This window comes from Cnephaeus nilssonii (genome assembly GCF_951640355.1).
Source record: "Cnephaeus nilssonii genome assembly, chromosome: 12".
Lineage (NCBI taxonomy): Eukaryota > Metazoa > Chordata > Mammalia > Chiroptera > Vespertilionidae > Cnephaeus > Cnephaeus nilssonii.
In genome coordinates, this window is record NC_137083.1 from 33341284 (window position 1) to 33355053 (window position 13770).

General features: G+C 33.9%; 1 protein-coding gene across 1 annotated transcript in view; it reads left to right on the forward strand.

The window, feature by feature from the left end:
• The window catches only part of SEMA3A (semaphorin 3A), a 271520-nt gene that overhangs the window by 127580 nt on the left and 130170 nt on the right, over nt 1–13770 (forward strand). The window contains exons 3-4 of the mRNA XM_079785338.1: nt 2817–2974; nt 5613–5675. Coding sequence (XP_079641464.1) covers nt 2817–2974; nt 5613–5675 — 221 coding nt within the window. The remainder of the gene's footprint in view (nt 1–2816; nt 2975–5612; nt 5676–13770) is intronic.

Consider the following 13770-nt stretch of genomic DNA (forward strand, 5'->3'; position numbering starts at 1 on the left):
TGTGTGTATATGTGTGTGTCTCATTAAAACAGTGCCTGGCATGCACATGTTAGTTGTGATCATCATCATCATCATCATCATCATCATCATCATCATCATCATGCTGACTTTGTACTTTAGTTATACTTTCAATTTTATAGGTATTTTCCAACAGTTTTATAGTCATATGGACTCCTAGAGTGTGTTTTTATAATAAAGCATTTGTAAATATAAGTTGTATAATTTGTAGCCCCTTTATTACTAATTGTATCCTACCTGGGATATATGGATGGGTGCCAGACTTCAGCATTCTATATTAAAATGTTTTAGGCTTCACTGTATTGGATATATTCTCTTAAAAATTTGTGGCTTGATATTTCATTGTTATTGTTTCCTCCCTTCATTTAATATGAATATTTTCTTGCCTGTTTTTCTTTATTTTTTTCCATGAGATTCAATGGAAGCTTTTTCTCAAATTTACCAAAAACAAGTCATATTTGGTTTTGTAGAAGCATTCTTTTGCCAGCAGTGCGTAACATCATTTATTGATGTAAACTCAAAGAGGAAGTTTAGAAGGAAGATAATTATGACAAATCATGAAAATTTGAACTAGACAGTGACAGTGAGTATATAAGCAAAGGAAACTCTAGGAGAAGTTGTTATAGTGTTAAATAAAACTGAAGTGATACAAAACTTATTATAGTGTTAAACAAAACTTGTAGTGTTAAAAATAACTGGATTGGATCTGTGGATGATGAAGAGGCTATGGCTTGCATGATTTTTTGGATGACTGATATTTGCAACCAATTTGAAAATATACAGAAAGGTGATGATGTCAGTAATGGAGAAAAGAACAGGAAGTGAGTTCTGTTTAAGTCATGCAGACACTGAGATTTCTGTACAATATCTAAATAGAGGTTACTAGTAAGTCTTTGTTTGGCCTTTGAAGGGAAATCTGTCTTGGAAGATATGCATTTTGTCAAAATACTTCTAGCAGTGAAAGCAATAGTTGCAGATAAAATTACCTATAGAGTTATAAAAAGACCAAATGCATAGCAAATAGAATAATATAAATATTGACAAGCCTATTAACTAAGACAAGTTTTGTGCCAATGAGAGGTAACCAAACTTCCCAACAGTCAGTTATTTGTATTCCCCAAAATTTATTCTTACATTTCTTACATTTCTGCTCAACAATCAGTTCTTAGTATTCTCAAAAATTCTAGAAGTAATATGGAGCAAGATATAAAGGACCTGGCCTCTGGCATCAGATTAAGGTGGATATCTTGAGTCTACATCAAGCCAGCTCCATGACCTAGGATATTTGTAGTATTTTTTTTGTCAATTTCCTCATGAGATAAAATGGGGATGAAAATTTTCATCTCATAGTGTTGCTATGAGGCTTAAGTGAATCTACTTATTAAACCATTCAGCATATTTTGGCATATAGTAGGTATTTAAAACTTCTTTCTCTTATATTTTCCTTATTTCTACTTCCTGGTCTTTATTCATGTCCTCTGCATAGAATGTTCTGCTACACCTCTTTCTGCTGTTGAAAGTCCCATCTATATATATATAAAAGCCTAAGGAACTGTGACCGGTTGACCGGCCACTATGATGCGCACTGACCAGCACAGGCAGATGCTCCATGCAGGAGCTGCCCCTTGGTGGTCAGTGCACTTCCACAGCCAACCTCCCGCAGTCCCTTCCTGCAGCCGGCTGGCTCCGATTGACCCCTTAATTGTCAGCCAGGCTGAGGGACCCCATCCATGCACAAATTCGTGCACCAGGCCTCTAGTATATTACTTAAGGCCAGGTTTAATTGCCACACCCTTTCTCCAAGGATTATTCACTTCTTCTTATGACATTAATTCCCCACCTGCCCCGTTAGCTTCTTTAGTTCTTATTATTCTCTTTGTTGTTGTTCTTTTCATTTTTTGCTTCTCTGATGCCATTTGTGTAACTTTCCATAAAGGTTCTACTAATCATTCTACTCCACATACTTCTTAACCAATGCCTATGTGTTTACATAATAAGGACCGAATATGTATTTGTTGAATTAGTTGAATGACTCCACTAAATAACTAAAAATATCTTATTCATCAGATTAGATTGCGAACACATACTTTTTCATATTATACAAGGTGGACAAAAGGTTAATATCACAGATGGGCCTACTCTTGAGGTTTTTACATGCATATTTAAAGGAAAATGTATTGCCCCTTCCTCACAATTTGGGCCAAGGCACTTGTGTATTATGTGGGATATAGCAATATGGAAGGTAGTCTTAGCTTGGAATTGATCTTTACTTGTCCCAAGCTAAATTGTGGGCACCTTGTACCCTGATCAGGGAGTCTGTCCAAGGCAAAAAGTTTCAAATTCTGCAATAAAATGAGGCCTCAAACAACCTAGGAGGTTAAATAATGCATCTCCAGACTACCTTTGCTTTGATGGCCCTAATGCTTATTCTTCTAGATAATGATTTGGTTGCAAACGAAGCCACTTACAACAATCTTTATAAAATTAAAGATGTTTTATATAGAATACCAACTATTCTAATCCATTGCTAAGTGCAAAGAGATTCCTTCAAACCACTGTGCACAAGCTATATCTCTCCCTTCCTTTAGCAAACTAATGAGTATAATTCCCATCTCAATGAAATGAAAAAAAAAAGGTTTCTATTTATTTCTTAAAGAAAAATGGCTTCTATATAGTTCAATGAAGATAAATCATTGATTGGTAACTATAGCAGGCAGTAGCCAGATCACCATGTGTTAAGTCTATGCTCATGTAGGACCTCAGATTAACATCCAATGTCTTGTTTTGTTACCTTGCAGAAATGCTGGAATCCAACAATGTGATCACTTTCAATGGCTTGGCCAACAGCTCCAATTACCATACCTTTCTTTTGGATGAGGAACGGAGCAGGCTGTATGTTGGAGCAAAGGATCACATATTTTCATTCAACCTGGTTAATATCAAGGATTATCAAAAGGTATCTTTATTCTAATATATGCACTGTGGTACTTTTAAAACATTTCAAGAATTCTCTAGTTATATAACAGTGTGACAACTGAAAATTTGTTTGAGTTAATACTTTATCTTTTCAGATGCAAACAAAAATAATACATTGATTTGACCATCACAAATCAATGACTGCAGTAAACCATAAAAATCTTCAGGAAAGAAACTATAGTTGTTGTCTTTTAAATGATATAGTTATATCATTTTCCTACATAAAATAAATACCTGAACCATTATAGAAATGTGTTATAATTTAATTCATGTATATATGTATCTATGTATATGCTATATGTGTGTATAAATATAAATGTATACATTCTATATTGCCAGCAAATACATAATTCATCAATCACTGTACACATGCTTAATCTCGTATGTCAACTGTGCTTGTAAATAAAATTTATTGAAAACAGATACCCATTCATTTACATATTTTCTATGTCTGCTTTTATTCTACAGTGGCAGACTTGAGTAATTGTGATAGAGATCATCTGGCTCACAAAGCCTAAAATATTTATTATCTGGCCTTTTAAATAAAATGTTTGCCAAATCCTGATCTGGAAGATCAATTTTCGGTGTCAGGCTTTTGCATATGGGGTCACTTAGACACTAACTATTTATCAGTTTTATCCTTATCTTTTATAGTGTTTCCAGCTTATTTAGTTAATAAGTTATACAGTTTTGAAAATAAACATGGACTGAAAAATTTTGTGGAAATTGTGCTACTGTGCCTAAATGCTATACTCTATGTCAAACATTTTCCCTCACTCAGTATTTCTGGTCTTAATTCTTTGACCTTCATGTTCATACATCTCTAACATCATCTTAAAAATTTCTCAAGAATTATGACACTATATTATTCCCTATAGAGTTTATGACAATAGTAGATGCTTAGGAAATAAGTTGTTGAAGAACATTAAAAATAGGGTCAAAAGAGCTTAACAGGCAAATATATTCAAACAGATGTAAATCCTTAAGTAAATAGTATTTACTTTTATAGGCAGTGTGATATAATTAAAATTAAGTAATATGTTTGAAGTGGGATGTTTCAAAATTAGAATTATGTCTTCTATTACTAAAATAATGATTTTAAGCTCAAGAACAGTAGCTATAATATTATACACTGTGCAAGTCACCTAACTTTAATTTATTATTTCATTATGGCTAGGGTTGGAAACTGTAGGTTTATAGTTGTTCATATGGAAAATAATACAATAATTAATAAATAATCATACAAGAATAAACAGTATTTAGTGTAATCCCAACTATAAACCTACCTTTGTTCACCCCTATTTATTACAGGTCTCATTGTTAGAAGAGACACCGAGATATATCCTGGGCTTATGGCTCTATGATTTTTCTCATCTATAAAATAATAGGCTATCTTATAAGATAATTCAGTTCTTTTCAATTTTAAAACTAACTGAATATATAAACCAAGTCAAGACTATTCAGAAAAAAATTTAAATACATTAAATATATATTCTGAAGTGATATGTACTCATATTGTCTATATATAGATATATTCACTCACTTATTTATAGATGAATTTTATAAAATGATAAAACATTATAAACACCCAATATTTGAACTGACATAATCTCCTATTATAAAAATATCAAAAATTAAATTGTTGTGCCCCAATACAGTAGGTGTCATTGGATTTGCTAAGGGAAACTATAAGCTTATATTAGAATTTAGATGAGGATATATGCTTTAATATGATTGAGGGGAAAGGTATCCACAGTCCTCTAAGCCACCAGGAACACCTTGGTTATCCTCCACTGTCACAGTATTCATGAAATATAGGAACTTTGGAAAGGATGCAGACCAAATATTAGGGATGAAAACAAAAACAATTATTTCTTAATTAGTCTGTTTTGCTTACAGTAAAAAGAGTGACTATTTTTAAAGCTATCTATCCAGCTTCATTTCCCCTTTATCTCCTGAAAGTAAAATAAAGCTACTCTTACCTATTTAAAAAAAAAAATTCTTTCTAATATGGGTTTTTCTGATCCTATCAGCTGTTTGTTCTAGCATGTCATGCTGAGATTTGGATTAGGGAAATGGATCCAGAGCAATCAATCTCTTCCACTAGATTCTCACCTCCTCTCAAGATAATATCTCTCTCCCCAGCCTGCCTTAGAACTCTTTCTACTACACATTGATTAGTTCTACAGGCATACCTCAGAGATACCGCAGGTTTGGTTCTAGGCCTCTGTAATAAAACAGGTGTCCCAATGAAATGGGCCAAAATCTTTTTGATGGTGGAAGGTCTTGTCTTTAATTTGTAAAAAACACAACATATGTGAAGCATAATAAAGCAAAGCACTAGAAAATAAGGCATGCCTGCATTGACTACCTGAATCTGTGTTGCTCAGCTCTCATATACAGCAAAGCCACCTGGGTACATGAATAGTGAGTGATTTAAGATAATACCAATTAACTGAAGCCACTGCATAGTCTACACTGAAAGGTCCCTGTCACGTAATGCTTTATGGAACTCTCTTTATCTCAGTTGCCCCAACTTGGTTTGACAGACTATAATGTTGGATCTAGTACTAATAGAACTTAATTGGCATAAAACAATGTTTCTTCTCTGCCCTTAGATTGTGTGGCCAGTATCTTACACCAGAAGGGATGAATGCAAGTGGGCTGGAAAAGATATTCTGGTGAGTATCAATCTATTAAATAATTTTAGTAATTGCATATAGTAATTTATTACTCTACTAGGGGCCCGGAGCACGAAATTTGTGCACTGGGGGTCAGGGGTCCCTCAGCCCAACCTGCCCCCTCTCACATACTGGGAGCCCTCAGGGGATGTCCTACTGATGGCGTAGGCCAGCGCCCCATGGACCTCCCTTTGTGGGAGGCAACCGGGGTGATCATGGGAAGGCACCAGCCCCATCATCCCGCTGCTGCAGCCACCACTAGTCACCACAGCCACCAAGGTGTTTTCATCAACACGGACTCCAGTCCCTTCACCAAGAAAAAATGACAACTTTCTTTAGGCATTTTCAAGATGTGTCTTTCATAGGATATGGATTTCTTTCTTTTTTTCTTCCTTCCTTCCTTCCTTCCTTCCTTCCTTCCTTCCTTCCTTTCTTTCTTTCTTTCTTTCTTTCTTTCTTTCTTTCTTTCTTTCTTTCTTTCTTATCCTCGCCTAAGGATATGTTTCCATTGACTTTTAGAGAATGTGGAAGAGAAAGGGAAAGACAGAGAGAAACATCAAAGTGAGAGGAACACTTTGATTGTTTGCCTCCTGCATGAGCCCTGATCTGGGCCCTGGCCAGGGAGGAGCCTGCAACCTAGATACATGCCCTTGATCAGAATCGAACCCAGACCCTGCTGTCTGCAGGCCAAGGCATTATCCACTGAATCAAACCGGCTAGGGCAGGATATGACATTTCTTAGCCCTCTTGGCTGGTGGGCGTGGTTTGGGCATAGCGAAGGTGCAGTCAATTTGCATATTACTCTTTTATTAGATAGGATAATCATTGTTGCTGTGTTATCTTAACACCATTCTTTTCCTTATATGTTGATATTCCCAATTATTCATTGTATTTGAGCAAGTACCTTAATTTTTTTTTTATTCTAATGTTTTGGAGCATTTTGAATATTATCCTAGAAGCAAAGATCAAAATTTCTATGCCTCTGATAAAGTTTTTGGAGTCCTGTGGCATATATGTGTTTTAACTTGCCTATTAAACAATAGAGATTTAAAAAAAAATACCTTATCTACTCTGGTCTTATCATAATATCTAGCTCACAGAATTCCTTTAGAACTCAAACAATCACAAGTAAAATTATGACATAAACCATAATACACAATACAAATATTAACTATTATTGTTGTTATTATTTGTGTATGTTGCTTAGACAGTTTCTAAGTGAAATTAGTTTGGTCCTGCCCCCCACCCCACAACTCTGCTATCAATACTGTATAATGAGAGAGTCTAGTGTGAGCCCAGATGCAGTTAATTCAGCAGCTGCAATATAGTCATGATCCTCAAAATACTGTATGGGTAGTCCTGATCATGACCTCAGAGGTTTCCTCTCTAAGAAGGGTAAGTTTATTATATTTTCCTGGCTTATTGAAAATGCTTATGATTTTTATAAAACTAAATTAAAAGGACCTAAGACATCATTTTATAGTACCTTGTAATAAAGATTCTGAAAACATATAAATCATGTTTCATATGTTATGGTAAAGATAGGTAATTATATGTCCATTGAGAGATGTAAATTTTTAAAAGTTCAATGGTATGGTAATATTAGCCAAACCAATCTTTGCAAAATCAACTAATTAATGTAATATGATAGAGTCTTTGTCTTTGTTATTTCTTTATGGTATGCACTAAATCAATTTAATTGTTGTGGATTTTAAGTTCTCTTTTATAACACTTATCAAATGAAAGGAAAACCTAAAAGATTTTTAGATATTTTAGTTTAAGAAAAAAATGCATTTTCCTCTTGTTCTAAACACCAAACACAAAAATATATTTACATAGTAAAATGTATTTTATACTATTTTTCTAGTAACCCATTTCTTTAATATTACTTTTTACTGACCTATTATTCAAAATATATTTTATGCATTTATAATTTATTTTATTAAAATTTATTTTATTTTTTAAATAACCTCATTTATGTACTTCAATTTACATGTCTATTTCATTTGAATAAGATATATGGCATTGATTGAATATTTTTGGATTATTCAAATAAAGACCAATTTTTTTTTCATTTCTTTCTAATGTAATTTTAGAATAGCAATTAGTTGACTCCCTGGGATTTGTAACATTTCTTCCTTAATAAACATTTTTAAATAAATAGCATCTTATTTTTACCAATAATTTCTGAAATAATCACTTGGGAAGAAAGATGAAAGGTAAAGAGGTTTTTTTTTTTATAATTTTCATTCAACACCTGATTTTTGAAGTGATACATGGACAGTTTGATGGAAATTCTGCACTCTTGAGGAAATAATAGTCAGCTGTGACTTATGGACAGTGATTCCTTTCAAAGAGCTCTTGTGATGCTGAAAACCACAAGAATGAGGCTTGAGTGGTTTTTGCAGCCATCGGGACTCCAAGATAGAATTGTAACCAAAATAGGAACTGACCTGAGCATTTATAGAAAAGTAAACTAATGACCTCCTTGAGTGCTCTCTTTGGTTTCTGGAACCTGAGTTTACCCTTTCTCTTTGGGCTTCAGTGTTCTCTCAGAAAGCCCTCCGGAAATAAGGCTCCTTTAAACAAACAGTCCTGGGGAAGTGCTCTCCTCTCAGTATTAGATTCAGATGCAAGGATTCAGTAGGAAAATACAGTAAGAAAAGCGGGGCAAAGACGCTGGCTAACATTATGTACCTTGAGAGTGGGCGAAGATTGTGTCACTGAGTGTAACATCATACAGAAAATTGAGCCCTTTCTTCATTCTCCCAGGCATCTGGGAAGATACAAACCATCATTTCTCATGGCTCAGTTCTGCATCAAACACATATGTTAAGTCAGCAACTGCAATTCGAGCAGCTATTCCACAAAGATGGACTTTGTGGTAAAGAGGGAATCTGCAGCCTAAGACACAATCACTTATATTCCTGCTCTGTGTCTCTCGAGAGAGCACGCATGCATGTGTCTGAGGCTGCTGATGACATTTCTGACAACAACATTAATCTAAATTTATTTGTTCCTCTTGTAGAAGTGAATATACAGGATATATACCAATATGCCTTCTTTTCTTGGTGTTGTAGGTTCTTAACCTTTGTTGTGGTTTTTCTATACTACAGGAGTGAACTACTCATGAACTTTTCCATTGTTGTTACTTGAGAGTTGTAATTTGAAAAAAAAAATTATATAATATATTATATTATTGAACAGAGACCCTGAATAAGGAAATAAATGCAATCCACATATGTCCATTCTGACTGCTATTATCCACTTTACTTGCATTTTTTATGTAGCCCTGATGCTTAAAATCCACTTTGTTATTCACAATAACATTCCTATTGGGGGATTAACTTCCTTGACCCTGTTTTGCAAGTGAAAACTGAATACATGCTAAACTGGTAAAAGAATCTGTTTCGAATCACTCGCTCTCTGACTCTTCTTTGTTTATCCTATTAAATCATCCCTCTTTGCACTGTTGCCATAAAACCAAATGGCAACCGTATGACTGTTAGAAATATTTTGAATATCATTGGAAATCAAAATCTCAACCATCTGAGATGAACAAAAAAATCAGATTCTCATAACATTCCTATTGTTGGATCCATTTCAAAGTGTAATATTTCATGCACCTGAATTTTGGGACATTTTTGAAATTCTTGAGGGATTTATTTTTATAATTTTGTTCTTAGTTGTTATTACTCACTTTTGATGCTATCATAGATGATAACGTTTTGTCAAATTATTCTGGCTCAAATTGCAGGACCTTAGCAACACTAATTTTTGCCATATGAATGCAATTGAGATGTTGATGCTACCCAAGCATCTTAAGTTGCAATGCAGCCCTAAATGCATGTTAGTCCTTGAATTTCATTTACTTTTTCAAAGATCAAAATTGACAACGTGTTTAATATTTTTATTTTATTTTAGAGACTTCAAGGACTTATAGAAATTTATTAAATGGATAGTTAGAATAACCTCCTCATTCTACAAAAGTCAATCATAAGATTCCTTACATCTCTAAATCCTATGTATAATTATTAGAATAAAAATTTTTATAGGTCTCTCACATTCTGCGCACCTGATGAGAAAAAAGTACTAACTGCCTATTTTGCAGACTATATTTAGGGGTATTTGTACAGTGAAGAGACTTGGAAGGCACTGTCTCTCTGTGAAGCAAAAGGCTGGTTTGCAAACAGCCTTGAGAAGTAGAGATAGTGTCTGCATTGGCACAAAGGACAGGTTCGCTTCCTGTCCAGTGAAATGAACACAATGCCTCCCTCAAGTTCCAGGATGCTTTGACTACTATGAAATATTCAGGTTCCCTCCACCCAGGGTTTTTCTCCTGTAATACAACTAAATGCATTTGCCAGTGTCACCTGGCTCTTTTCTCACTGTCCAGAGGGAATTGGAGCTTGAGGAACTGGCATAAGAAATGTTGATACTCTGAGTACTGCCGTTTCTGCAATGAAGTCTTTTATCTCTGACCGAGGAGACATATATCTTCTGCCAGCATCCATGACACTGTGCCAGGGTAACTTCTTTTACAAGTAAGACAAAAATCACAGACCCTTCACAGTTCTTGACAGTATGGATTACAACTGTCTTTTTGTGGACAATCAAGATGATCTCACAAATGAAATATGATAGTCAGTTTATTCATTTTAAAACATGATTCCCATGATGAAATTTGATGACACTTCAAGTAGAGATAACTTATCTTTTATGAAGGCCAGTGAATGCCTTATTTATTAAATATCAGAGAAATAAGCACAGATTTTCATGTGCACCAAGATGTGAGTATATTTCTGCTTAGGGGTAAATTTCAGGTAAACTAAATAGGGTTATCGTTTTAATTGGACATTCAAAAGTGGCAGTAGTAGGAATAATAGCTAACACTTATTGAAAGCTTGCTATATGTACTTGGTGTTGTTCTTCATGAATTGCTTTTATTAGCTTATGTATGTAACTCATATTTGGATGTGAAATACATATTTCAAAGTAATAGGACTAACTAGTTTTGTGTCTTAGGTAAGAGATATATATATGTGAAATGAAGCTTTACCATTAAAATTACCTTAGAAACTAGGTCTTATTCTTATTTTTTTTCTTTTTAAAAATATATATTTTATTGATTTTTTACAGAGAGGAAGGGAGAGGGATAGAGAGTTAGAAACATCCATGAGAGAGAAACATTGATCAGCTGCCTCCCACACACTCCCCACCGGGGATGTGCCCACAACCAAGGTACATGCCCTTGACCGGAATCGAACCTGAGACCCTTTAGTCCGCAGGCTGACGCTCTATCCACTGAGCCAAACCAGTCAGGGCTTATTCTTATTTTTAATTCATATGTTTTGCTAATAAAACAAAATATGATGGTAATCATTGTTACTGAATTGTCATGAATCAAGTCTCATATATATATATACATATATATATATATATATATATATATATATATATATATATATATATGTATATATATATATACACATACACACACACACACACACACACACACACACACACACATTTTTGGAACTCCTTTAGATTCAGGATTAAAATTTAAATGCATTTTAAGTATATATTGGCAAAGTAAGTCTAGCACTTGTAATAGAAGCATTATATAAAAACTTCCAGAGGGCTTGGAGATTTTTGAATTGTGTTCCTCTTTATTAGAAATTTCCATTATATCCTTAAATGGCTGAAATGAAATTCAAATGTTTGTCATTGATTGACAAATGAATATTTAGATTTAAGTGGACACCATATTTCACCCACACATCAGTTTACAAACTTATTTTTAGAGTACAGTAAGAATTTTATACTCTGTAAGTTTCATTAGAATGATTTGAACAATTCCTCTGGGAACAGGGTTTTGGCAAATGTCTTCTCACTACATAGGTAGCAGGTTGTTCCAAGTTGCTGGAAGGAATAGTTTCTAATAGTTGTCATTGGTATTTTGCTTCTTTATTCACTTGATAATCTTCCTGAATGAAATTTTACTTGTTTCTGGGGATACACTAACGATCATATCATAGATTTAATGTGAGCTTTGGAAATATGAGATGAAGAAAGGTTATGGAGGTGCATATTAGGAACCATCCACAATCAAAGCCAGTGAGTGGTACAAATGTGATAATGATATTTATAGCACAATATAAAAGAAAATATAAGCCAAAAAGGAGAAATTATCAACTTCTCTGGTCCATATGGAATTTCAAAGTGAAATTATTCAAAATTATTAAATAGAAGAGAAATACATTGGACAACTTTTGTTAATATCATCGTCTATGGTGGCTGTATGTATAATCATTTTGACCAAGTTTGAAAGTTTCAAGTAATTTGAAAAAAAAATTTATAAAATCTTAAGCAGAATTTCTAATACTTCAAAACAAACAGTCAATCTGGAGGTATAAAATCAGTCAAATGGGACACTTGAGTGAAATGAGCATTTCAGTAAAATCATTTGGTAGCTTAGTGCAGGAGTCTTTAGTTTATCACATCATTCAAACCACTTTAAATTTATTTTTCAATTAATATAAGTTTAAAGATGATATGGTTCTGTAATATGAATAGACGTATATTTAAATAACTAGCCATGAAATAATGCCAATTTTGTTGTCCTAGTTAAATCAGAATTAAAGAAAAAATTCTCTCACATTAAAACAAAACATTAGCCGAAACCCGTTTGGCTCAGTGGATAGAGCGTCAGCCTGTGGACTGAAAGGTCCCAGGTTCAATTCCGGTCAAGGGCATGTACATTGGTTGCGGGCACATCCCCGGTAGGGGGTGTGCAGGAGGCAGCTGGTCGATGTTTATCTCTCATCGATGTTTCTAGCTCTCTATCCCTCTCCCTTCCTCTCTGTAAAAAATCAATAAAATATATTAAAAACAAAAACAAACAAACAAAAAAAAACATTAAGGTGGAAAGGTCAGTTGATTTTACTACGCCATCCTTCTTAATAGTAAAGGTAAAAATATCTCCCAAGAAAAACAAAACAGCCTACACACCATTTCATAAGACAGTTGTTTAAAACTCAAGTTACAAATTCAACATTAGATGGCTAATATTGTAATTAGAAGATAGTGAAATCTTAGTTTTAATAGATATGTCCCTTTAAAGAAGAGATTTCTAACATCCTTTAGTGAATGTCAAGGTATTAGGAAGACATGATTATGGAAGGTCTGATGTCAGCACAGTGTTAAAAGAAAAAGATATGAAACCTTATTGTTAGATAAGTATGGAACAGCCAAAATAGAGAAAGGGATGAGGTGAGTGACAGGAACAATCTCACAGATTACAACTTTGGTATGAAGATTCTAGTATTCAGCTAGCTTGCTAAATAAATGGACCAGAGGGGAAAAAAAGTCAACAGATTAACTTCAGAAATTAAGCTTATTAATGGATTTTCATGCAGAAATGAATCTACCCATCATTATAGGGAAAGGCTTTCCCAGCTGCAAGATCATGCGTTAAAATGTTTCTACATAAACTGCAGATGGGATATAGACTTTTTTTTCTTCTTTTTAAATGACTGTTCATTGACCTGAGGCAATGCTGTACTATACCCCTTCATTTTGGGCTAATTTATATTTGTACCAGAACAAGTTGTTAGATTTAATCATGAACTGAATATATTTGAATAGAGATTGTTCATCTTCACAGTCTTCTCTCCTTTTTTTTTTCCTCTTATTTATAGCAAAATTTCACTGTTCCATCCATAATTTAAGAACATGCAAGGAGGTAATTGGAATTGGAGGTAAATTATATTCTTTTGTGAAAAGTATAATTATCGGAAGTTAGTTAAAAACACCTCAATTCCCTTTAATTTTCATGCATGGAGCAGTTGTTTTGACAGATGGATGGACTTTATTTTTGTAACCGTGCGGGAAAGACTGTGTAACAGAGTCTAATCAGTGCTACATATTTGTAATGTTTGTTTTTGAATCACTGTGCATTTGGCTCCTATATCATTTTCTGGGAGTAGACATTTTCTTTCTAATTTATTTTTCCAGGCTAATATCTCAATGTATAATTCCTCTGAAATTACACATTTGATCCGAAAGGACTGGAAATCCTAAAAAAAAAATAATA